At 41.1% G+C, this 27,979-nt stretch overlaps 1 protein-coding gene across 8 annotated transcripts; it reads right to left on the bottom strand.

The window, feature by feature from the left end:
- Positions 1–1,866: 1,866 nt before the first annotated feature.
- On the bottom strand, positions 1,867–10,769 carry LOC103980972 (type IV inositol polyphosphate 5-phosphatase 3). 8 transcript variants are annotated; one of them, XR_010498491.1, is made up of 12 exons: positions 10,612–10,768; positions 10,333–10,483; positions 10,007–10,078; positions 9,043–9,130; positions 8,733–8,837; positions 6,443–7,268; positions 5,940–6,124; positions 4,687–4,795; positions 3,626–3,768; positions 3,001–3,229; positions 2,383–2,554; positions 1,867–2,268 (listed from the first exon to the last, which is right to left on the bottom strand). XR_010498491.1 is itself a non-coding variant. In XM_018825408.2 (12 exons), the coding sequence occupies exons 1-11, from the start codon at positions 10,747–10,749 to the stop codon at positions 2,540–2,542; spliced, it is 2,061 nt and encodes a 686-aa protein (XP_018680953.2). In that variant the 5' UTR covers positions 10,750–10,768; the 3' UTR covers positions 1,867–2,268; positions 2,502–2,539. The 8 variants fall into 8 exon arrangements, 6 of the variants coding, with proteins under 6 accessions (XP_018680953.2, XP_065018188.1, XP_009395800.2 ...); XM_018825408.2 differs by having other exon boundaries at positions 2,502–2,554; XM_065162116.1 differs by lacking the exon at positions 1,867–2,268 and adding an exon at positions 2,291–2,343 and having other exon boundaries at positions 2,502–2,554.
- Positions 10,770–27,979: the final 17,210 nt, after the last annotated feature.

Here is a 27,979-nt window from a genome sequence, read left to right as displayed (position 1 = left end):
CAAAAAAAAAAAGTGCTTTTGGTTATTTCAATTGTATTATCATCAAAAGGAGCACTTTAGCCCGTTTCAATCACATTATGTTTGAAATGAGCATTTTGGACCGATTCAATCATATTTTAGGATTCGAAATGTCAATTAGTTTGTTACGATTGTACCACTTGGGACTCTTTTAGGAGTTAGGTCACATGACGGATTTACTATTGTATATGCTCTCATGTGTGAGGCATCATTTGCCTTCCTACAAGTGTATCATTTTGATGGTTGCATTGAATTTGATCAGATTTAATTCAACATGGTGATGACGACCTAACATCCTTCGCAATGGTGCTATTAGAGAGCGGTGATCCACCAAACCATCATGCTTCATATTATTCTCACCCAACTAGTTGTTGCCCTCTTATCCATCTAGGTGGACTATCAAATAAATGAACAAACCATCGAGAGCAGCCCAAGGGTCATTCAATCCATATAAATACCAACTTCTCTCAATCAATTAGTGAATTTATTCTCCAATGAGCACTTGTACCATATCCTTAGTGTTTTCACACGAGTAGCTATGAGACCAGTTGCCTCCATCATATGAATGAGTATACAACATACTAGTATGTCTGGTTATCTTGATGTTCTTCTCGAGTAACCTATGACTAGGATTATTTAGGGTCTATATTTAAAGGTGAATCGATTTCATTATCATGATGTCATCACGATCCAATTCTTATTACACAGATCTATGAACATCACTATATATATATATATATATATATATATATATATATATATATATATATATATATATATATATATATATATATATATATATATATATATATATATATATATATATATATATATAGTATTGATTGATGGAGCATATATTCCCGAGCGAGTAAAATATTATAAAATCTTATTTTAATCATAGTTTCACTCTTCTCCTATTGAGTATAGTTATAATTCTAAGTTATAGAATGTGAGAGATTTTTTTAAAAAATAAAGCGTTGGAAAGAAGATCAATAATAAAAATGGATAGTTTCAGGGAAAAAAAAATTTTGGAATAGACATAGGTTGGATAGACCAAATCATTCTAAATTGATTTATCTTTTTTTTTTGTTTGTCCTTTACTTTTTACTTAGCTTTATTCTCCTATTACTTTAACTTGATTAATCAAAATTTTAAAATGGATTGATGTCAATCAAGTTTTAAAATCGATTAAAAATATTTTTATATTAATTTACTCCACTCTTAATGCCGTCAAGTTAAGATCATAACAACAGGTCTCAACGTGGGGAATAATAATATTAACAACAAATGGAGGTGCCAAGACCTTTCTATCTTCGATGGCTTGGTCGAGTGATTAGTTGCCTGCAAGCACGTACGGAGTCTGTTTGAGTGAGTAGACTTCAATTCTGTTGTGAGTCGACGATGAGTTGGCCTAAAGGGGGGGGGGGTGAAGGTCCCTTTCCGTTCAACTCGGAGATAACTAGAGCCAACCGGCCTTTGGAGGTTTCACGAGAGGTAACTCGACATAATTGAGGAGTGCTTCTCTTGGGTCTGGCCAAGAAAGGGCTTGTAACATCGTCATAGTAAGAAACTACAAACTGAACTCCTTTCATGTAGAAGATGCCTTTTAGGATTAATTCTGACTTTTCTTCCTCAACATAACACCACACATTGCTTATTAATTGAGTACAAGGCATCTCAATCAATAGTCATGTTTGCCCTAATGAGGGAGAATAAGAAGACTACCGAGTGGGACTTTTACCATGAGTAAGCAGCTCAAGTCCAACTTCGAGTACAGGAGTAGTAGGAGAGTGAAGCCGACGTGCAAATGGTGTTGGAGCTCCGGAATGGAGAAGCTAGATCAGGTAGTGTCAAATTAGAAGGATACAATATAGTGGTGAATGCTAACATCCAAAGAATAAAATATCATCGATCACGCAATGATGACATTGAGGTATCAACAATCCTCTCTATGTCATCAAAGCCACAAGGTGACTTCCATCCGTCACTCCCCCAGTCGTGCGTAAGATGGATCATGAACATCTTGGAAATTCCAAATGCAAGTTTCCTAAAGATTGCTATTCGATAGCAGGTAGACGTGATGATACTAAGGACAGTCATAGTTACTCTTGCAGCAATAGCTCGTTGCTGCCAAAACACTGTCCAGCAATCCAAAACAAGCCCCCATTGGGCCACGCACAGTATTATTGCACCTAATGATCCCCTCTCGCTTCTCCAAGCACCAAGCCACGGTAATGTGCAAATCCATGACTGCGGTTTAAGTAGCAGGAAATGATGAAATGTTGATGCACAGCATATGCTCAAGTAACTCCGCGGGAAGGACATCTAGAGATCGTAAAAGAAGGTATGACATGAAATTTTTACCTCCTCTCAGTTTCACTCATTGCAGATGGATTTACAGTGACAGTTTATGTACTCTGAATGCCCTGAATCTACAAGAAAAAACCCTAAAAAGATAAACAACAGCCAAGTTGAATACGTACCCACCCTATCGAGAACCAGCCTGCATCTTTCCATCGAGTTATTCTGTTATTTCCTGCATGACGGGAAGGTAACTTATTCACCTCAAGAAAAAGGTAAAAAGAAAACAATGACAAGAAAAGGAAATCAAGAAAAAGGTGATGTTCTGATTACAAGTCTATTGTAATCACTAGCCACCATCCTTCACACACCATACACAAAGCTAGATAAACAAATTTATCCCTTTTTTTTTTTTACTTTCTTTTTCTTGTACTTCAAATTTTTTCGATGGAAGTTTGGGATTTTCCCTATTTCTTTTTGAAAGAACATAAAAGTCATTTTTAGTTGTAAAATCAAGTGTCTCAGCCACTTGATAATGCAACCTAAGCCTTGTGAAACTGATATGATTTAGTTATCTGGTGATTATGGAGATTCCTTCCATGATAATATCGACACTCAAGTGAAAATATGTTAGTGCCAAAAAATTGGCTACGCATGCTTTTGTTTGTTCCAAGAACTGACCTGTCCTAGCCGCAAGCAGTTCGCAACTCCATTATCAGCATCTGAAACTAGTTGTTCTTCAACCTCTGCATCTGTGAAGGTGAGAGCTCGCTGAAGCTTTCTATGGCTGAAAACCTCAACCTCAGCCATGAATATTGCTGCAACAGGACGGTGATCTGAAAATTTTAGCTCGACTCTTCTGTAATCTAATAGCCTCATGCCCTTACCATATGAAAGAATGCGGTCACACCTGACAAAAACAGAATTAAATATCAAGATACTCCATATCTCAACTGGTAGAAATTGTTCAACATAAGAACGAGAGTTCATGATGCTTTATAAAGTATCTTTCTAAGGTTGTGTCACACCAAATATCTATAGAAAAATTAAACACCTGAGAAATGTGCAAATCTTGATATTTTTATCAAGAATACATACTCCATCTAGATAAAAGAATATAGTCACTTCTTATGAAATCAAACAGGAAAAGAAAAACAATTTAGCTGTGGTCTTTCAAACTTCGACTCCAACATATTAGGTGTTTTACGCTATAGAAGAAGACTGGAAAAGCAATAGATTTATTGATCAGGCCGAAATTAACTTTAGAAGCAGAAGAACACATAAACACTATTTTCAGCTTACATACCATGCAGGAGTTCTTCTTCCACCTTTTGGATCATCCCCAACGTACTTCTCTGAGTTCAACTCATATTTGTAGGTAGGAGGGAAATTTATAACACCCTCTGACCATCCATCAAATACATGCCCTTTCTTAAGTTCGAGTCTCAACTGCAATGGTATCAAGTGGAACTACAAGTTAATTAAACCAGTCCATGAAGCTCATTAGCCAACAAAATAATACTTTGACAAATTTAGTACTCATTCTATGATAGCCTCACCAGTATCTCAAAGCATGCATTGGATAAGGGGTGGTATTACTGCTGTTGAAGGAACACCGGCTATCACATCGTGAAGTTGAGGTATTTTTTTACAAAATAATAATTCTAAGTTTCTAACATTATATATCATGTTTTGATTGAGAACCATCCAACTCTGTCAATGCAGAAATGTGCGCTTAATAATAATACTAGTATTTCCTAGGAAATACATCAATTGGTATATCACCACAAAAAGGACTATCCCCGAGAAAGTTTATTTGGTTGTTTCAGCAAAGTACTATGGTGACTAACCTAAACATTTAAAACTGTGTCAGCAAATTCCACCTAATTTCTACGTTTGTTTTTTATATAATAGCTGTCTTTTAATGCATAACACATTCTAGATCATATCAGAAAGGAACATAGAATTTAGATGAACAGCTTTGTATTTCATTTCTACATTTCTATGTCATGTTTCTGATACAATTAGCTGTTAGACTAGGAATACACAGAATAAAGTGCTAAGGCTATTAGATATATGAGACAGATTTTCAACTTGCTATTGTGATTTACAGTATTCCTGCAGTATGTCATCATTTGAACAAGGGAAAATCAGGCTTCATAAATATAAATTCCGGTTCACCATGGGATGCATGCTAAAAGGAAGCATCATAACCATCCTTCTAGATGAACTAAGTTCAACTTATCCAACAGTGCAAGGTGCAAATACCTTTTCGATCCACACAAATATTGGCAAAAATCAACCAACATAGTCGACTTAAAATACACAAGGAAAAAGAAGGATTACTAGCAACATAAGATCACTGACCTGGTCTTTCTCAAATAATTTAGACCATTCCTTTCTGTAAATCAGTTCGTGAGCTCTATCATATGACATATTGATGCGGTAATTTAGATCACCTAACCAGATAATTCTTCTGAAAATGTTTGCAAATAAATAAAGATCAGAAACTTCTGAAGTTTCAGAAGCAGGTGAATGAAATGATTCAAACTTCAAAGGCATTAAAAGAACACTTTGGTAGAGAACTACAAGTGAAATTTTGTGTCAAGCCTCTAAAACTCATGCAATTACCACCAGTAAGCCCAGCAAAACCCCAAAATTTTGCTTATATCATAGCATCACACTATAAGCACATAGCGCACTATCCTTAGTTATCATCATACTGATCCCTGAATGGTTTCATGTTATCTAATTTTGATGGAAGTCACTAGTGCTCTTCTTAACAGCCTAGGCCGTAGTTCAGACTTAAATTTCAGTCATGTAGTTGCTAAAACATACAGTCTAGGTCGTGGTTCAGAGTTTCAGTCAAGATATCACTAAATGATACATCTTTAGTATCTTCATGGTTCATTTTGTCATGTCGAGTTACAAGACATTATAAACTTGACACTAATGCTTCTTTCTTAATTTCAGAAAGAGATTTTTTCACCAAACTGAGAGTTATAATAGCACTAAATGCATTCTTTAATCATGAATTCTGATAATAAATTCTAGGATAAACTCTTTGAACATTAATACTGAATTTGAGAATCTCTATTCATCCTACAGTTGTAAAAGAAGCTATACTCCTTTTCAGGTGCATGCTTTCAAAGACTTACTTTTACTACATTCATCAAGGTTTGTGGTATCTCTCCTAATCCTGTACATCCAGATTGGAATATTAGAACCAACTTAAACAGCATCTGCATTATTTTCTGTGGCTAAGATGTCTGAGATAGAAATCCTAAAGTAATGAACAAAAAGAAATAATTGCACCTTCATATGATCAGCTTTTCACTAACAGATTAAATAAGTACTAGAGAGTTGAGAGTACCTCATTTCCATCTAACCGCAACTTTAAGAGTATCATGATAGCTCTATATTAAAAAAACATTGTCAATGTATGAAGTTGCAAGAAAATTTATATCATTTAACATCAAAGTAAAATGGCAGGAGGCAAACTAACGTCGCATATAATTGTTATATTGCACTTGGTTAGATCAAACATGAAAAACCATGCATTGATTATGTGAATATGACAATATGTATCTTAAGACAAGGTGGATGTTTTATTTACTTACTCATGATCAAAGATTGTTTTTGCCACTCCAACACCAGGAGCTGAACTAAATAATGTTTTTCTGTGAATTTCTCGCACATCAGCATTCCTTCGAAGCTCATCACCATCTTTTTCTCCAGAAGTCAGGTGACTACATATAAAGCAAAAGAGTGTCTGATATATAGACAAGCTGACTGATATTGATCCCTGGTGAATAATCAAAAGATTATTATCTCCATGACATATAAAATATCCAACAAACAATGCACTATACATGACAAGAAAAAATTTGTTGAACATCAATGCATGATTAAAAATTGAAGAGCATTGATGGACATCATAAGGAAAAATAATTCAATTATATGAGAGTATCCTTCGACACCGGGAGGCAACCTAATTAGAAGTCATATTATCACCATAACCATTTGAAGAAGTTAAAATTATGACAGTCAGACCATCAATCCAATTAAAACAATGAGAACTTATCATATATTGAAAAGAGGAAGACGTTTGGAGGAACCAAACCTTGTTGCCTATGTAGCCCATGACACCTACTCCAGCAGTTGATACCTTCAAGTTCTGTATGTGCTTCCGCAGGCTTCTGCGGACCCAGACTGAAAGAAAAATACCAACCATTTGCTTGCTTATGATCCGTACAAAAGATGATCTTTTCTTTCTATTCACGACAGTTCCCAGATCTAGTTCAGGAGTCGGAAATGAATCATTATGGTCTCCATGTAGAGAATTGAATGAATTGCATGCTTTAAAAGATTTTACTGGGTTTAATGATTTTGGTTTTGATGTATCCCTATTGTGTTGGGATAACAGATCCAATGGCTGCTCTGGCCAAATTAGACCAATCATTTCTGAACTGCTTAATGTTTTGGTAAACTTCTTTTGCTGACTTATGAAGGCTTCTGAACTTGCTCCATGATTCTTAAAGCTCGAACTATGGTATCTATCAAATACATACAGGGAAGATTGATTGTCAATATTTTCTCGTTGTGCACATTGATCTGCAGCGAAAAGGGACTGGGATGCTAAATTACATTTTGGATCATCTTCACTTGCATCAATCTGATTTTCATTATACTGAAAATTCGGCTGTTCATCAAGTCGAACTTCCTCATCACTTTCACTATCAGACTCAAGCAATAGTTCATCATCTATGACATCATCTGATTGCTTGAATCTTGATGGTGAAGAGGGATCACTGTAACATTTATATTTCTCTTTAACTGGCTGAATCATGTTTAGTGTCTCACGAATTATATGTTCCCATCTCTGAACGGGGCGGCTGTCCTCCGCACCCAGGACATTTCCAGCATTTAGTGGAACAATTTCCTGAAAGCTGCAAGAAAAGTAGGCCTTGTAGAGTTAACTAAAATAAAAAACCCTTAGATATTATTGATTACACATATATGAAAGAATATCAGGAGATAAACATTAATATCAACATTTAACTTAAGAAATCACAATCTAAAAGAGAGAATGTCGTATTGTTCCATGTAAATTTCACTCCACTTAATAGACTTATGACATAGCAGAAATATCAAACCATCCAGCCAAGATCATCAAATGATAGATAACCATCAAAACTTATCTAGTGCACATTTAACCTTAGCTCTTGTCTGTGAGTTTTTCTGTCACATCACCTAAGTGTGGCTTTTGCCGAAATCACAATTTTTGAACAGAATAATGATTTTACCTTTCAAATAAAAACATAAAACAAAAGCGTCACTTGTGACTTTCAACTTTGTAATAATTTTTAATTCCAGTTCCGCTGACCTGTCCCAGTTTACAGGTGCAGCATTTATATATTTGTTTCCTTACTGAATGTCAGGGCAAAATCTTGTGTGTTGTGTACTGAAGCATGCTAAGGTTGGTTTGTTGAATGTTCATTCTTAAGAATACATTCATAAAGAGGGAACTTTTGGTGCAAATACAAAGACTACAAGCACTACAGATGTGCATATGGCATTGTTAGTCTGAAATTTGGATGTCACTCTGCATTACGGAGACAATCCAACTTGATCCCATTTCCGAACCTTGACACAAAAGAACAACCATCCAATAGCATCCCTCTCGAGGAGAGAAAAAACGAGATCAACGATGAAATCCTTAGGGCTGAGACGGATCTCAATGACTCCACTTGCAAAAGAAGACTGCCACCACCGAATACAGTCACAATGTGGTTCCTCCAATGCTCAAGTCAGCTGAATGGATTGCCTAAGATGAATTAGAGAGAGGAGAAAGGAAGAAAAACAGAGAAGATGCATTGTGGTTGGAAGGATCCTTATTTATAGCTAGGAGTCCTTAATTGCTACTGGAGGAAATATTCTCTCGATAAATTCCTCATACAGAGAAAATTTTTCGTTATTATTTGTGATGATATGGCAGATTTGACCAATCCGTTTTGTCTTTTCTGCACTGGCATCCATGTGTCAAGTCTCCATAGGATAGCGAATATTGCTCGCATCATCTCCAAATCATGTTTTGCAATTCTTTCTACAAGGCTTACATGTGTAGGCATAGTCACGTATCTCATGTTTCTAGAGGATTAACTATATATTTACAATTGAGGATGGTAGCATGATTCATCATTCTATTCACTTTGGTTCAATAATATGTTGAAGTGGTGATGTAACAAAATAGCTATAAATGTGCTTGCCATTTCCTAGGACACATCTACCATATACTGCTTATTCCAGTTAATGCAACTCCAAAGCAAAAAAAAAAAAAAAAAGCCCCTAAACAATTATTTGACAGTTCAATATAATTTCAGGATCAAAGGTTTGTGACAATTAAAAGTTACCCAAGCACATATATATCAGCCGGTTCCCCCATATCTAGCCAATCTTTGATATTTAAGTCAGCAGGTGGATGTCTCCCTGCAACATTCCATGTCCCCACATAGATCCTACATGGACCAAAAAGTAGCAGATCAGGTGAAAGTGCCTTTAATTACAGATGCTAAATGCAAAGGCACCCACGAAGTAAAAATAGACTGCAAAAAGAGGAAGAGAATTAGGAGCACCTGGGTTTTCCAACAATTACAAAAATTTGCTATTATCAAGCATGTAAAGTATCTATGTATTAAAATGACATGGAGAACAGAAATATACCTGAGTTCTTTGGTATTAATATATTGTGCACGAAGAGTCTCAGATTTTCGCCTTCGTAATCTGTAAGGAATGCCTTCCACGTTGTTACCTGCATGTATATGGCCACAAAGTTATCCATCGGGTTTGCACGAATTAACACATAACTTGAAAAGCAAATCAAATTTGCTGAAGCCTCGTCAAATTATTTTATGGATTATGGCCAAAAAATACATGATATCAGAATGAAATTAATGGCCAATAAAGTGAAAATAATCTAATGAAAAATTAAATAAAATACATAGAGCATGAGAAAGATAAGTACTTGAAGACACACAAGCATGAACTCCTTGCAGCAAACAAACCATAGAAGGCTTGTATTAAGCAGAAAAAGCCGATCTTAGGCCTTAGAGGTATCTTGAGTACTTTGACCAAAATGAATTTTAGGCCTTAAGAGTATTTTGAGTACTTTGTTGGCTCTTAATTTGACTACTGACAATGCTCTTAAGCTTAATAGTGGCCCCAAATAGCTAGAACTTTATAGTTTTGTTGTTGGTGTTGTTTATAATGTATGATCACTCAAATCCCAAGAGAACTAAAACCACTGGCAGGAATATATTGCAATCTAAGCTAATCAGATTGTTGGAAACTGATGACTACAAATAAGTTTCAAGAACTCATTACGTACCCACAAACTTTACAGAGATGCGTGTACTTCTTATGAGGTGGTCGGTAAAAACTACACTGTTCTGGTATCTACACGGGAGCTGCTTTGGTTTCAGTATTGTATGACCCTCCTATAAACTCTACTTTATCAGTTCAAATATTGCGACACGCAAATTTATCTTGATGCTCTTTACTTGAGTCGTCATATCTGAGTATATTTCATACACACAATGCATCCCTATTTTTTCTTGGATACATAACGTGGACCACCGGAAATGATGTCCCAATCTGAAAAGAATTAATGGCGAAATATGGAATGTACCGTTTTTCTCGGCTCCAAATCCGCCCAATCTTGCCTCCTCATCTCGCAGTCGACGCTCCGAACCGCACATCTCTGCGATATGCCATTTTAAGTCCAGGGATTAAACGTAGCAAAATCAGCAACACAGATGAAACAAGAGGGCAAGATCAAGCTAAATTCATTTTGGATGGAGAAAAGGGGGCAACAAAATAACGCATTTTTAAATTAAATCAGCAAAAAAGAAGAGATCTTTCACTGAGGAGAGACAATCGAACAAAAAAGAAGCAAAATTCATTCCCTAATTTCCGCAAGTCAGAGGAAGAACAGAATCGCATTTCACCGCAGACCTTCATACTCGAACTCACTCTCCGTGGTGTCCCCTTCGTCGGCGCTAAAATCGGATTCTCTGGAGCTGATGTTGAGCCATTTCCTTAGGACGATCTTGGGCCAGAGCTGCAGGCAGGTGCAACCGAAACAACAGAGTTCAACCCAACTCCGCTGCAATTCCCCCAACTCCGTATGAACCAAAGCAAGAAAGAAAGAAAGCATGGAACTCCCTGGCGACCAGAGCTTCTTCACGCCATTACCAGGGAGCGTCCGAGGGATAAGCTAGACAGACTCCTTACCTCCCTTTGCTTCTTTCTCGTCTGCCTCATTTTCGGCGGGGGCCGACAGCGAGGGCGGCGGATTTGGTCGGATAGCTTCTCTAATCTCGCTTCCCCTGTTTCAGACCGGCATCTATGTGCACACGGGGCCTCCCTCATCAATGCAGTATATGAAACAAATAACTAAATAAATAAATAAATAAAACATAGCAAGTAAGAAACTGACACGTCAATGGATGATTCAGGATAACGCCATGTGTGCCTCAGATTGGGATAAATGCGCTTAATTATTTCTCAGTAATTAAATTGTTATGTCTTCGTGAAAGCTACGGTAAGCAATAAAGTATGTGTAGATTGTAAATGGCCGATCAAAATGGATGTCAAATTGGGCAACTTGCTTGTGATTATTGTGACGTGGTTATCACGAATCGTACGTGCCAACCGACTTGTCTGATTGAGATCTCCTGTCGACGTACATCGACGTTGATACATTTGTCAGATCACCGTATTCGTCAACTCACGGAATTGGCTCGTTGTATAGTCCACTTCGAAGTGTGGGTTGTCTTCGTCTTCTTCGATACTCGTTTCATGGTTTCCACTTGGAAGCGTCGGTGGCGAAGAAATGGAAATACGTATGGCGTGTCCGCGTAAAGCTGTGCCTTTAAGAGCAAAGTTAAAAGACCACAAGCGTGGGTTACATGATAGTGTAAGCAAAGCGTATGATACATTTGGTAGGTTGGTGAGTGGAACTTGAAGGATTGAAATGGATGGACTTGATCGATAAGACAACATGATTTAGCAACGACTGGACCGGTGCACAAATCGACAAGACTCCTTTTTTATCCTACTGGGCGGCAACAGAGCACATGGTCGGCTGCGTTCTCCACCGCAACTACTCGGGCATTCCCAAGGTGTCAGTCCATGCTATCGCAGGCCAACGAAGATTCGAAATAAAGAAGAAGAAGAAGACCGAATCGCGCTATGGCCTCGGTGGATGGATTAACCAGTTAATTGGCGTACTGAATTAGTATCGGCTGACGGACTTTGAGGCGATCGGTGGGAGGTTGGCTCCTCGCACACGAGCGACGGCGCACGAAGAACGATGTGCGGTGACAGCTATGAGAGCATAGGATTTGGGCATACGGCCAAGTTAAGCACACGTATCCCAAGTTGGCTGGATATGTAAAGGTGGTGGTGGTGGTGGTGGTGGTGGTTGTGGTGGGGACTCAGCTTCATCACAGGAGGAGGAGGGTGACCGATTGGACCATGAGCTTGTTGAACCAGTCCTTTTGAAAGGTCAACAATCAACAGCAGTCTGGACCGATCAGAGGCATTTGATGGATCTTAAACAATGACAGAATCTTTTGTTTTTTGCCTGGCGGATGTGCAACCTTTGGCCCATATGCACGGAGTAGTTTCTGTCGTTACGAATGGCGTAGGCATATTTGGTGATCGGCTGGAATCAAACACACTCGATCACCAATGTTATCTAGTAGGGCCCGAAATCTTAGCACACGAACATAGCAAAGATGTGAGTCCGACTGATTAATATTTATGCGAATGAGATAAAGAGAGATAAATTGTAATATAATTTTATATTATTAAAGACCGAAAGAGTCAAATTATATCTATTATATTTAATTTATAATTTTAAATTTTAAAATTTTGAGTTAAATTGATATTTGACTTAATATATAAGTTTAAATATTTGGATTAAATGAATATCTGATTTGATATGGTATTAATCTTAAAAATTTTAAGTGTTCGGATTAAATTGATATATAAATTCATCTATATTAATTCTAACAAAATAAAACTCAATGTCGATTTCTAACAGGATCACGAGGAATAACCCAACTTAGGCCCATCCTACAACATACAACTATGTAAAATGTTAACGTGTCTTCGCTTCTCCCTCGCGGATGCATGTCTTTAATCTCTCTCTCTCTCTCTCTCTCTCATTCCTCCCGACAAGTCTAATTACTTAGGTCTAACCCAAGTTTATGAGCGAGATAACGAGTCATGGGCATGATATACACGGATTCGAGTTACACCAGCAGCACAAGCATTTTATCGAACACCATATGGTCTTGTTCGGACGTGCCAAATGGCATGGGAACCTTGTGGGTGATCGTGCTCACCTCGGAGGAACCGCCCCGGTCCGACTCAAGCTTTCTTCACCACGTCCTCGGACAATAGCTCCACTCGTTGTGATATGATATATTTTGGCTCAAGACACGTCAAAGTCCAACGTTATCGGGTACAGTCAAAATTTGTACTAAGACACTGCTCGGCACATCATATCTCGGGAATCCCAAGGCAGAGCCGCTCCCGAGACACGTCAAGTCAGAATCCGTACCAAGGCACTGTTTGACATATCTACTACGCCAACCCGCGTACGATCGACCCACGTGCAGTACTATAAAGACCTCTAGCCATCATCTGACAGAATGAGGGCAAAAGATCAATTGATCACTCTACTGACTTGCTCGTCGGAGGGGCCTGGTCGGGTGATCCCGACGAGGGTCATTTTTGTAGAAAAACCCAGCCACCTCACAAAGGCGAGATGCCAGCCACCATGGAGAAAGAAAGACACAGCTTCGCATACACGACGTCCGGATCGGCAAACAAGGAACGCTGATCAATATCCCGTCGCGAGGGCCCGATCGACCTCGGCATCTAGCTTAGCCGACAGAAGACACCCGACATTGACCCGTGGACCAGGCTATGCTGACTCACTAACCACGACACATCTGTTCACCAATATTTTGACGCTAGAAGGAGGGTCGATGTCGCAAGAGCAGCTGACAGGAGTTCTCCCCGTGGGAGAACCTCCGACCGACCTCTCTTTCGTCGAACCAGAAAGCCAGGCCTTCCTCGCCCCCGGAGACGGGAGAACCCCGGCTTCGACGCCAGACCATGTATGTTCAATGACTTGGGGTTGTCGCCCCCGGGGCTTGCCACAGGGCTCTTGGCCGTTGTTGGGAAATCATAGGGGGGGGGCGACATCATATGCGCAGCGGAAGAACAAGAAAACAAAAATCCCCGATTCCCAAAAAGATGTTCATCGTCGTGCGAAGATTGGTGCGCAAAATCCGCAAAAACACAAAACTGCGTATAGAGATTGTGTTACCTAGGGAGATCGTATATCCCTGTTTCCTTGCAGATCCTTAGGAGAGGGTGAAGGAGGTCAAGCGTCCTCCTCTCTAGCGGTGATCCACACAGCAGGGTTGCGACGATGCTCCTCAAAACTCCAGGCCTACTCTGAGGTGGAGAGGGAGAGGAGAATAGGAAGGGCAAGCAAAGACTCTAGCCTATGAGGCTGTGAATCCCTCCTATTTATAGAGATCCCGTGTCAAAACCCTAATGGGTCCTTTCCCTAGTGGGTATTGGATCTGCATCCAATAAGACAAGGGCTCCGTCGGATATCTCATATCCGAACCTCTACTCATCGCAATGCCTACCATATGTGTGTGACCATCTAGGCCCAATATCGAGCTGGCCGTGAGTCATACCTGTCAGAACTCCTTCTAACTAAGTGAATTATTATCTCTGTAATAATTCACTCGACTCATCGACTACGGAAGTACTAGACCACTACGCCGTAGTCCCCAGACGATACAGGGGAATCCAATCCATTGGACCTGTCTGTCCTCAGTTACCATGTACCTATAGTCCCTCATCCATCTAATATCCCAGAGACCGTATATCGAGCATGGTGCTGTCAAACCCATACGGTTTCTACTCGAGTCTCGCTCTAATCGGATTCTCCCGGAGAACTCTTTCTCTCTCAACCCGAATGACCCTGGCCAGGGATTTGTCTGAGCAAGAACACATGGGATATTCCTCTCATGATACCGAGAGTGGATGATCCTCTATCGACACTCAATAGCCCTCGTAAGGTCGACTACCACTCCCAATGACCAGCTGTACTAGATCTGGGAACAGCCAAACCTATAAGTCTGGTATCAAAGAGTGGAGCACTCATACAGGACATCCTTGGTGTCTCAAGTCTAAGAACCAGATACACCACTAGGACTACGGAATTGTTGTCTGACAATAAGGCATCATCAACCATCCAGCATTCCGTAAGCGGATCAATCAGTGAACTCATTCTCCAATGAGCACCTGTACTGTATCCCTAGTGTCCCTACACGAGCAGCTATGAGACCAGCTGCATCCATCATATGGACGGGTACACAGCACACCAGTCTATCCGGTTATCACGATGTCCCTCTCGAGTAACCTATGACCGGGATTATTTAGGATATGTGTTTAAAGGTGAATCGATCTCATTATCGTGATCTCATCACGATCCGATTCCCATTGCACAAATCCAAGGACATCACAATATATATGCATTTATGCAATAGTTATAAAGTGATATACGCTAAAATATAATAAGCAAAAAGATTCTGTATCAAGTCACACGTGCCATCACTCACGTGATTGGCTTGCTGGGCACTTATGACTAGCAATCTCCCACTTGACCTAAAGCCAATCACCTATGTGTCTGATCCCCATCAAACCCCTGTGACGCTCAAAGACAATCTGAGACAATGGCTTTGTTAGTGGATCTGCAATGTTATCTTCGGATGGAACTCTTTCCACTGCTACATCTCCTCGGGTCACGATCTCTCTGATAAGGTGGAACCTCCTCAGAACATGCTTAGATTTCTGATGAGACCTAGGTTCCTTCGCTTGAGCAATTGCCCCGTTGTTGTCGCAATATAGGGAAATCGGCTCCTTGTGATGAACTTCTTCAACCAGACTCCCTCCTTTGCTGCATCTGATGCAGCAATGTACTCCGCCTCTGTGGTCGAGTCAGCAGTGGTATCTTGCTTGGAACTCTTCCAGCACACTGCTCCTCCATTCAAGGTGTACACATACCCTGAATTCGACTTGCTATCATCGACATCAGACTGAAAACTTGAGTCAGTGTAGCCTTCAACCTTAAGGCTATTACCTCCATATACTAGTAAAAGATCCTTAGTCCTTCTCAAGTACTTAAGGATACACTTTACTGCTTTCCAGTGCTCCAAGCCTGGATCCGCCTGATACCTGCTCGTGACACTCAGAGCATGCGCTATATCAGGCCTAGTACATAGCATGGCATACATGATAGACCCTATTGCTGAGGCATAAGGTATCATATCCATGTTCGCCCTTTCTTCTGGAGTCTTTGGGGACATACTCGTAGAAAGCGATATCCCATGTCTCATCGGTATGAGACCTCTTTTGGAATTTTCCATGCCAAACCTTTTGACAATAGTTTCTATGTACCTGGACTGGGACAAGCCAAGCATCCTTTTGGATCTATCTCTATAGATTCTAATCCCCAAGATATAAGATGCTTCTCCTAAGTCCTTCATGGAGAAGTGTCTAGATAACCAAGCCTTTATTGTGGATAGCATTCCTATGTCATTCCCAATGATGAGGATGTCATCCACATATAATACCAAAAAGCTAATAGCGCTCCCACTTACCTTTCTGTATACACAAGGCTCATCTTCGTTCTTAACGAAGTCATAAGATCTGATTGCCTCATCAAATCTTATGTTCCAACTTCGGGAAGCTTGCTTTAGTCCATAAATGGATCTAAGCAACCTACACACCTTATCTGGGCAGTTCTTGGACACGAATCCCTCAGGTTGCATCATATACACCTCCTCCTCCAGGTTCCCGTTGAGGAATGCGGTTTTCACATCCATCTGCCAGATCTCATAATCATAGTGTGCTGCAATAGCCAATAGAATTCTGATGGATTTTAGCATTGCTACGGGTGAGAAAGTTTCGTCGTAGTCAACACCTTGCCTTTGACGATACCCCTTAGCCACTAGCCTTGCTTTATAGGTCTCTACCTTTCCATCTACTCCGATCTTTTTCTTAAAGATCCACTTGCAACCGATGGGTACAATACCTTCGGGTGCATCAACTAGGTTCCAAACCTTATTGGAGTACATAGAATCCATCTCAGAATTCATGGCTTCTTTCCACTTCCCGGAGTCTATACTCATAATAGCCTCCTCGTAGGTCTGAGGATCAATATCCTCTACATCCTCTGCTCTAATATGTCCCACATATCTCTCAGGAGGATGGGATACTCTATCAGACCTGCGTAAAGTTGAAACTTGTGTATTAGATACCTGAACAGACTCGGGCTGTAGAGTGGTGCTTGAGCTTGGTTCTCCAACCTCGCTCAATTCTATCATTTTCCCACTGTCTCCGTCAAGAATGTGTTCCTTCTCAAGGAACACTGCTCTCTTAGCTACAAAGACCTTTTGGTCCTCGAGATGATAGAAGTAATACCCACAAGTTTCCTTGGGGTATCCCACAAATTTACATCGCCCTGTCCTTGATTCTAACTTATCGGGGTTGTGCCTTTTAACATGGGCAGAGCAGCCCCAAATCTTAACTACTTTAAGATCAGGCTTCTTCCCTTTCCATATCTCATATGGTGTAGACACCACCGACTTAGTTGGAACTCTGTTCAGAAGGTAAGCTGCGGTTTCTAGGGCATATCCCCAGAATGAGATGGGTAGGTCAGCGAAACTCATCATGGACCGTACCATATCTAATAATGTACGATTTCTCCTTTCAGAGACACCATTGAGCTGAGGTGTATAAGGAGGTGTCCATTGGGATAATATCCCATGGTCCTTGAGGAAGTGAGTAAACTCTGTACTTAAGTACTCACCTCCTCGATCTGATCGAAGAGTTTTGATACTCTTTCCAGTCTGGTTCTCCACCTCATTCTTATACTCTCTGAATTTCTCAAAGGCCTCGGACTTGTACTTCATTAAGTACACATATCCATACCTTGAGAAATCATCAGTAAATGTAATGAAGTAGGAGTAACCTCCAATGGCATGAGTTGACATGGGTCCACATACATCACTATGTATGAGTTCCAACAACTCAGTGGCTCTCTCTCCAGTTCCACTAAATGGAGAGTTGGTCAGTTTTCCACGAATGCAAGGCTCACAAGTTGCATATGACACATAGTCGAATGGATCTAGATATCCATCATTTAGCAACTTTTGAATCCTTCTTTCATGGATGTGACCTAGCCTACAATGCCACAGGTATGCACTGTTCAACTCATCTCGTTTCCTTTTGGACACATTTATATTCATGATATGTGGAGTGGTGTCTAACATAAATAACCATTATGCAATGTTCCTTTCGTGATGATCTTATCATCTAATAATATCGAACAACCATTGTTCTCAAAAACAAATTTATATCCACTAACTGTTAAACATGAAATGGAGATAATGTTTTTGATAATAGAAGGAACAAAATAACATGCATCTAATGCAATAAAAGCTCCACTAGGCAGATGTAGGGCGACCTCGCCAACAGCTAATACAGCAACTTTTTGCTCCATTACCCATCTTGAGGTCCATCTCGCCTCTCTCTAGTCTCCTAGGCCTTGCCAGAACCTGCAACGAATTACATATATGATAAGCACTACCGGTATCTAATACCCATGTGTTATCATAAGAGTCTGACAAATGGAGACTGATCATGAATGTACCTGAAGCTTCATCAAGCTTTTGTTTCGCCCTTTCTGCAAGGTACTCTTTGCAGTTTCTCTTCCAGTGCCCATCTTTACCACAGTGGAAGCACTGGCCTTTGTCCTTTATTGGGTCTTTCTTAGCAACCTTTGCTTTACCTTGTTTGCCCTTGCCCTTTCCCTTCTTAAGGGACCTTTCTGCTTTCCTTTTCTTTCTGGTCTCACCAGTGTAGAGAACTGGCTTCTCTTTCTTAATAGTACTCTCTGCCTCCCTCAACATATTGAGGAGCTCTGGGAGAGTCACCTCAAGCTTGTTCATATTAAAGTTCATTATGAACTGTGAAAAGGAATCTGGTAGGGACTGAAGCACAATGTCCACACACAAGTTATCCTCTAGGACCATTCCTAGACCTGTGAGTTTCTCTATCCACTCAATCATCTTTAGGACATGGTTCTGAACCGGTGTCCCCTCAGTCATCCTAGCGCGGAAAAGGCTCTTGGATATCTCATATCGTTGAGTCCTTCCCTGTTCCTCAAACAATTTACGGACATGTAGGAGAATGGATCTGGCATCCATCTTTTCATGTTGTCTCTGTAACTCTGGAGTCATAGAGCCCAACATATAGCACTGAGCAAGAGTGGAGTCATCAATGTACTTCACGTAGCGAGCGATCTCATCCTCGCTTGCCCCTTCTTCGGGCGTAGGCATCACTGTATCAAGGACGTACACGATTTTCTCCGCTGTGAGAACAATTCTCAAGTTACGGAGCCAATCCGTATAATTTGGACCAGTGAGGCGGTTGACATCAAGTATGCCACGTAAGGGATTTGAAAGCGACATTTTCTGAAAATAAAGATGTAGCAAAAATGAATAACATGCAGATTTTGCAAGAAATAAACTATCAAGATATGGACTTCTATCTTAATATGCTCCCACTATTTTACTAACGAGTCACGCGACACCCTCAGCACGTGAAACGGAAGTCTCCGGCAGACTTCTAGTGGGGATCAGGATCCAATCAGCGTCTTAGTGTAACCTCGAGGGACTCGACCAATCACACTAAGCCTAAAAGGTAGACAACTCTTGCCGATCACAACTCCTTGTGATTCCCGTCCTGTTCGGCCTCCGAATCACCATGGCCTCGAGGGACTCGACCAACCATGATGCTCGGTTAAGTCAACACCTTCGTTACAAGATGAGTCTAATTTGATGATATACCCTCGAGGGACTCGACCAAGCATATCATGCCCTCAGGTCACCGGTGACATCTCTATGTCGTAAGCAAGATAGCGAATCGCGATATAGGTGAGTCTCGAGGGACTCGACCAACTCAACCTGTTGAATCTCGGATTTTGATGATGAAGTCAATTGTCATTTGTTGTCTAATCTATGTGTTGAGATAAGTGTGCAGGATTAACTACGATGAAAGATAGACAAGCAGCAGGAGTTGCGCCGGAGTCAAGTTCATGATCACGTTGGGAGTTCGAGAGTTCGACGGAAGTTCGGACGGTCGTCGGAGGTTCAGCGAGGACAGATCCGAGAAGTCCAGAAGCTTGCCAAGCGAAGCTCGTCGGAACTCGCCAAGTGGATCGTCGCAAAGTCCAGGAGTATGCCGGATGTCCGCAGAAGGATCACCGAGAGTTATCGGTTGATCGACGGAAGTTGGCCGGAAACTCGCCGGAAGAAGCGATTGACGCATCGGAGCAAAGCTGCAGAAGTTGTCTTAGAGTTAATCGTAGTTAGCATGATGATTAAGCATGAAAATGGGAGGTGATCCCATTAGCTTAATCTTGGGGCAATTGGGCCCCTGAAAAAATTCAAAGTGGGCCGAATGAAGTGAATCATTCGGACCCTGATTGCACCAGGAGGTGCAACCGCCCCAGCCAGGAGGTGCAACCGCCTGGGCTGTGGGGTTGGGAGGTGCAACCGCCCCAGCCAGGAGGTGCAACCGCCTGGGCTGCGAGGCTGGGAGGTGCAACCGCCCCAGCCGAGAGGTGCAACCGCCCAGAGCTCAGCCTTCGAGCTAGACTGGGCGGTGCAACCTCCTCTGCCAAGAGGTAGCACCGCCAGAGCTCAAGTTTCGAGCTCTGCCAGGCGATGCAACCACCGAGCTCAGTCTTCGAGCTCTGGCAGAGAGGTGCATCAGCCTGAGCTCAGTCTCGAGCTCTGCCAGGTGATGCAATCACCGAGCTCAGTCTTCGAGCTCTGGCAGAGAGGTGCATCAGCCTGAGCTCAGTTTGAAGCTCTGCCAGGTGATGCAACCACCGAGCTCAGTTTCGAGCTCTGCCAGGTGATGCAATCACCAAGCTCAGTCTTCGAGCTCTGCCAGGTGATGCAACCATCGAGCTCAGTCTTCGAGCTCTGGCAGAGAGAGGCAATCGCCTGAGCTCAGTCTTCGAGCTCTGCCAGGCGGTGCCACCTCTCCAGTCAAGAGGTGCAACCGCCTGATCCCAGAATTCTGGGATTTGATCGATTTGATCGTTTTGAGCTCCAAATTTGAACTGGGTTGGGGCCTATAAATACCCCACCCATTCAGCACTGAAAAGATACAGATCCACACCGAATTCTTGATCTTTTCAGTGATTCTAAGAGCTCAAATTTGTGTAAAGTCCTAAAGTTCTCCTCCTTCTGTTCTTCAAGTCTTGAGTTGTAAAGAGAGGAGAGAAAGGATCTGTAAAGGTTGTCTCCTGAGCCTGTCAAAAGGAGAGAAACTGTAAAAGGGCAGTTAGCCTTCGCCCATTGAAGGAAGGCAGCTAGTTGACGTCGGCAACCTCGTCGGTGGAGGAAGCCAAAAGTGGAGTAGGTCAAGGCTGACCGAACCACTCTAAATCTCTGGTTTGCGTTTATTTTTGAGCACTTTATCATTACTGCAAACCTCCTCCATTACTACTGCTCTCTGCGCTTTCACGAACGAGTTTCTAAGCTCTGATCTTTCAGAATCTGCATTCAAACGTAAATCGTGTTTTCGTACGATCTTCACACTGCAGTTTACGCTTACATTCGGATTCCATTTATAACTGCAAATTGCTTTCTACGTAAAACGCTTTTCAAGGTTCAAAACTGCTTTTAGACGCAAAACTACATTTAGACGTAAAATTACGTTTAGACGTAAAACTGCGTTTAGACGCAAAACTGCGTTTAGACGTAAAACTGCGTTTAGACGCAAAACTGCGTTTAGACGTAAAACTGCGTTTAGACGTAAAACTGCGTTTAGACGCAAAACTGCGTTTAGACGTAAAACTGCGTTTAGACGTAAAACTGCGTTTTGACGTAAAACTGCGTTTGGACGCAAAACTGCGCTTAGACGCAAACTGCACTGTGATTCTGCTTTTATATAGAAATCATTTTTTATCGGACGAACGCAGCTTTAGCTTTTAATCGCTGTAAGATTTCCGCTGCACTAATTCACCCCCCCCTCTTAGTGCTCTCGATCCTAACAATTGGTATCAGAGCCCGGTTAACTCTCAAAAGGATTAAAACCCAAGAGAGATGGCTTACGCCGGAAACCAAGAGGGCCATTCTATTACACGTCCACCCATGTTTAATGGGACGGACTACACCTACTGGAAAACCCGAATGAGGATCTTTCTTATTTCTATGGATTTTGAATTATGGAATCTTGTCGAGAATGGTTTTTCAAAGTCTTCTCTTCCAATGATCGATTGGAATGATTTGGAGAAGAAGGCTTTCGCTCTAAATGCAAAGGCTATGAATGCCTTATTTTGTGCACTCGATAAAAACGAGTTTAACCGTGTTTCAACTTGTGAAACTGCATTTGATATTTGGCACACACTCGAAGTGACCCATGAGGGCACAAGTAGAGTAAAAGAGTCAAAAATCAATTTGCTGTTACATTCTTTCGAACTCTTTCGGATGAAACCGAGTGAAACCATTGGCGACATGTTTACCCGTTTCACGGATGTCGTCAACGGTTTAAAAGGACTCGGAAAGAGCTTTTCGGATTTTGAGCTTGTTAATAAGATACTAAGATCCCTTCCTAAGAGTTGGGATCCTAAAGTCACCGCTATTCAAGAGGCAAAAGATCTGCGAAATTTCCCTCTTGAAGAACTAATCGGGTCACTAATGACCTATGAAATGACTTGTAAAGCTCATGAAGAGCAAGAAGACATCCTTCCAAAGAACAGGAAGGATATGGCACTCAAAACGTCAGAATGCCACTTGAGAGAAAACTCAAGTGATGAGGACTGTGATGATGACTTGGCACTACTAACAAGAAAGTTTAAAAAGTTCTTTAAAAGAAACAAATTTAAGAATGATGCAAAAAATAAACTTGAACCCAAAAAGGACCAAGTAATCTGCTATGAATGCAAAAAGCCGGGACACTACAAAAGTGATTGTCCCCAAGTCAAGAAAAGAACAACAAAGAAGAAGGCGCTCCAAGCAACATGGGATGATTCGAGCGCATCTGAGGAAGAGGAGTCCAACACCGAGCAAGTTGCTCATTACGCCTTAATGGCCATCGAAGACGAGGTAACAAATTCAATAGATGCTGATTTATCTTTCGATGAATTACTAAATGCTTTCAATGACTTATTTGACGAATGCAAGAGTATAAGTAGAAAATATAAATTGCTGAAAAAGATGCATGATAGTCTTACTTGTGAGTTTGATAAGTTAAAAGTCGAACATCATGATAGTTTAAATTCATGTATCAAATGTCATGATTTAGAAACTATGCAAAAAGAAAACCTGCTATTCAAGGACACCTTGAAGAAATTCGAGGTTGGTAGCAAGTCATTAAACATGATCCTTGCAAACAAGGGTCACATTCCCAAAAGAAGTGGGATTGGATTTGTGAGGAGTCCTCACCGAAATCCAACTACCTTTGTAAAAGGCCCCATTTTACATGTTCAACACCAAACCAAGTGCAACTTTTGTTGCAAATCTGGACACAAGACACATTGTTGTCCATTCAAGAAAATAAATCCAAACAAATTAATTTGGGTTCCTAAGGGAACCATGATAAACTCTACGCAACATGATAAGAAATGTAGATCTATTTATGAGGCACCCAAAAGCAAATGGGTTCCTAAAGATCATCCCTTCCTATAAAAACATTAAAAGTCTAGGCCGGAGCAAGAAATAATATTCTGCTCCTTGACTCTCAATGGTCATAAACCAAGAATCAAAAAGGAACTCGCAACGCTTAAGTAACAAGTGGAAGTTATCACAAATACGATACAATCAGAAACATATGATACCCCCCTGATTTTCAAAACCCGTTCATCTACGAATCAATTCTTGTAGAAACTAAATATGTCATGATCTTAAAAGGGATACCAAACAAACATACGTATGCACGTTAAAAGATCTATCTTATAAAGAGCTTCTTCCTTAAATAAAAACTCATACGAAATCATTAATTGCTTTGAAAAGGCAAAGGCTCCCTAATCAAATCATCTTAAGTGCTCACCTGCTGCAGGCGGTGGCACCTCTCCAGCTGGCGGTGGCACCTCCAGCTATCACGGGTTGCCAGAGGTTGCACCGCTCCAGCCAGAGGTGCAACCGCCAGCAGCTCTGCCCTTTAAAATCACGCTAGGGCCGGCTAAGGAACCGACCACAACTCACCCCCATTTTCTCCTTTACTCTTCCAAGTCTCCTCCATTCCCATTTCACTCCTCTAAGCCTTCCAAACACCTCCCATTTCGGAGCAAAACATCAAGAATCCTTCCTTCCCTTGAAGATTTCACAAAGGTACTCTCTAAGAAGCTCTTAAAATTCTGTTTTGTTCTTCATTTACTTTAGCTCATCATCATCCCTCTAAACAGCAGTAGTAATGGGATCTAGAAGATCCTCAAGGGACAAGGGAAAGAGGAGAGTAGTAGAAGAGTTTGATCTCACTCTTTTTGATTCCAAAAACCATGCTGAAAAATTTCTCTCCTTCGAACTAAGAAGCATCAATAAGGGAAAATACGTAGATCTGAATGAACTAAGAGATGTAGAGACTATCCATTGGTTTGCAAACCTAAATCTACTTCCCATTTTGCAGATCAACGAACCCATTTATCCTAGACTAGTTAGATTGTTTTACAACAACATGCAAATAGATGATGAAGAAAGGATATCAACCTATCTCTTAGGACAACACATCTCAATCACTGATAGATTCATTTGTGATATGATAGGTATTCCCATGAAAAGCATAGGACTTTACTTTAAAGGATCATGGGATGAACAAACTATTGAAACATCCTACGTTGAAGCCTTAGGAACAATCCTTGCCAATCCTAACATAGAATCTATTCCTAAAAGTTGTGAACATCTATTGCCCTTTAACACTAAGATACTTCATCATATCATGACTAGTATAATTCTTCCTAAACAATACCATCATGATGAAGTGAGTCAATTGGAATTAGGAATTATGTACCTAATCATGAAAGGACGTGACATTTGTCTTGGCTATCTGATCCAACAAAACATGTTGGAATTATCTACGAAAGATATGATGCTCCCATATGGTGGAATAATTACTAGAATAATGAAAGCTTACGGCATTCAAATACCACTAGAAGAAGAAGTAATGAAATCAGATAGATTCAGCATAATAAACAAAAATCTACTTCACCGACTAAGATGTCACTATAAAAACGGTAACTGGGTTAGAATGCCTAGAAGAACTGATCCCCCTCAGCCTGAACCTGAACCTGAACCAGAGTCGGAAACCCCAGTCTTTAGGAGTACCCACTCTCCTCCGATCTGTCCCTTTGAGGAAATACATCCGGTTGAGCAAACTCACACATCATCCATCGAAGATATCGGGATTCGGATGGACCGATTTGAACAAAGACAAGAACGGCTTGAACTTCAACAAGATCAAATCCTAACCGAGCTGCAGCAAATCCATCGACAATTTGACTCTTTACTTAGGCACTTTAATCTTCCACTTCATGAATAAGCTTGTATAAACATCTGATGTTGTAAACTCTTTATGTTATTCATGAAGGACTTTGTCTTTATGGTTACCTGATATGCTGTACATATAGTTATCTTTGTTTGTATAAGCATATTTGCAAACATCTCTTGTTGTTTATCTCGGTTTTTGCACTGAAACTAAAAAGGTTTAAAAGCCTATGCCTTGAAAAATATGAAGCAACATACCAATAAGTCAGCAGTATGACATTGATATGGTTGCTAATATGATTGCTATCTTACCATGTGATGCAATGCTACACTTGCTGAAATAAAAATCTTGCTATGCAATATGATACAATGCTGCACTTGAAATAATTGTGTTACTACATCAAAAGATTCAAACACATTGATATTAGACATCACTTTATACGAGATCATGTCTCTAATCAAGATGTAACCATAGAGTTCATTGATACTAAACATCAACTAGCTGACATTTTTACAAAACCCCTATGTGAAGAACAATTTGATTACATAAGAAGAGAATTAGGAATGTTGAATTGTCCGAATACTTTAACTAGTTAAAATTATTTTTCGGATGTTATTACATGCCTTGACAAACGCTTGATCAAATAACATGTTGCAAATTATGTGACAAATATTTTTAACCAGATGCATGTAAGAAGTTCATTTTTCGGTTTGTATGCTAAAAATGGGATGTTCTTGTACACTCTTATGAAAACTCTTTGAAAAATAACTTTCCTCCGTCAAGCAAAAATAATAAAAAGATATATGTGTCATGACTTCCTTTATATGCTTGATAATGCTATCATGCTTTTTGTTGATGACAAAGGGGGAGAAACATATGAATTGATAAACACTATGTCATAGCTGAACTGCCATCATCATATCTATGTCATAGTTGCAAATACTTGAGTGATGCTATAAACAATGTTATGCCATCCTTGCATCACCAAGAGATATGTGAACATGTGCTATAGTTTGCATCATATCTTGATTTGATATCCTATTTTCTGAAGTAAATGCAAACTTGCTAGAAAATCTCAAATGTGTGCATCATGTAAAAAGTCCTTCGTAGCTTTATATGTTTACATGATGAACAGTTACAAACACCATAATACAAACGTGATGATGAATGTCAAGCTTTGACATCATCCTTGAAGAGATACATCATGATAGGTATCATGATGGGAGTATTGATAAGTTTAACTGATCTAACTTATCAATACGTCACTTGAATTCTTAGTCTTGAATTCAAGGTTGACTTATCTCAACTATGGCATATAGACAGGGGGAGTTAAGGATAACTCCATTATCAATTGATTGTCATCATCAAAAAGGGGGAGATTGTTGAATCTCGGATTTTGATGATGAAGTCAATTGTCATTTGTTGTCTAATCTATGTGTTGAGATAAGTGTGCAGGATTAACTACGATGAAAGATAGACAAGCAGCAGGAGTTGCGCCGGAGTCAAGTTCATGATCACGTTGGGAGTTCGAGAGTTCGACTGATCACGTTGGGAGTTCGAGAGTTCGACGGAAGTTCGGACGGTCGTCGGAGGTTCAGCGAGGACAGATCCGAGAAGTCCAGAAGCTTGCCAAGCGAAGCTCGTCGGAACTCGCCAAGTGGATCGTCGCAAAGTCCAGGAGTATGCCGGATGTCCGCAGAAGGATCACCGAGAGTTATCGGTTGATCGACGGAAGTTGGCCGGAAACTCGCCGGAAGAAGCGATTGACGCATCGGAGCAAAGCTGCAGAAGTTGTCTTAGAGTTAATCGTAGTTAGCATGATGATTAAGCATGAAAATGGGAGGTGATCCCATTAGCTTAATCTTGGGGCAATTGGGCCCCTGAAAAAATTCAAAGTGGGCCGAAAGAAGTGAATCATTCGGACCCTGATTGCACCAGGAGGTGCAACCGCCCCAGCCAGGAGGTGCAACCGCCTGGGCTGTGGGGTTGGGAGGTGCAACCGCCCCAGCCAGGAGGTGCAACCGCCTGGGCTGCGAGGCTGGGAGGTGCAACCGCCCCAGCCGAGAGGTGCAACCGCCCAGAGCTCAGCCTTCGAGCTAGACTGGGCGGTGCAACCTCCTCTGCCAAGAGGTAGCACCGCCAGAGCTCAAGTTTCGAGCTCTGCCAGGCGATGCAACCACCGAGCTCAGTCTTCGAGCTCTGGCAGAGAGGTGCATCAGCCTGAGCTCAGTCTCGAGCTCTGCCAGGTGATGCAATCACCGAGCTCAGTCTTCGAGCTCTGGCAGAGAGGTGCATCAGCCTGAGCTCAGTTTGAAGCTCTGCCAGGTGATGCAACCACCGAGCTCAGTTTCGAGCTCTGCCAGGTGATGCAATCACCAAGCTCAGTCTTCGAGCTCTGCCAGGTGATGCAACCATCGAGCTCAGTCTTCGAGCTCTGGCAGAGAGAGGCAATCGCCTGAGCTCAGTCTTCGAGCTCTGCCAGGCGGTGCCACCTCTCCAGTCAAGAGGTGCAACCGCCTGATCCCAGAATTCTGGGATTTGATCGATTTGATCGTTTTGAGCTCCAAATTTGAACTGGGTTGGGGCCTATAAATACCCCACCCATTCAGCACTGAAAAGATACAGATCCACACCGAATTCTTGATCTTTTCAGTGATTCTAAGAGCTCAAATTTGTGTAAAGTCCTAAAGTTCTCCTCCTTCTGTTCTTCAAGTCTTGAGTTGTAAAGAGAGGAGAGAAAGGATCTGTAAAGGTTGTCTCCTGAGCCTGTCAAAAGGAGAGAAACTGTAAAAGGGCAGTTAGCCTTCGCCCATTGAAGGAAGGCAGCTAGTTGACGTCGGCAACCTCGTCGGTGGAGGAAGCCAAAAGTGGAGTAGGTCAAGGCTGACCGAACCACTCTAAATCTCTGGTTTGCGTTTATTTTTGAGCACTTTATCATTACTGCAAACCTCCTCCATTACTACTGCTCTCTGCGCTTTCACGAACGAGTTTCTAAGCTCTGATC

Source organism: Musa acuminata, chromosome BXJ1-4, assembly GCF_036884655.1.
Source record: "Musa acuminata AAA Group cultivar baxijiao chromosome BXJ1-4, Cavendish_Baxijiao_AAA, whole genome shotgun sequence".
Classification (NCBI taxonomy): domain Eukaryota; kingdom Viridiplantae; phylum Streptophyta; class Magnoliopsida; order Zingiberales; family Musaceae; genus Musa; species Musa acuminata.
The sequence above is the reverse complement of the archived record's forward strand: the minus strand, read 5'-3'. Positions and strand labels throughout refer to the sequence as shown.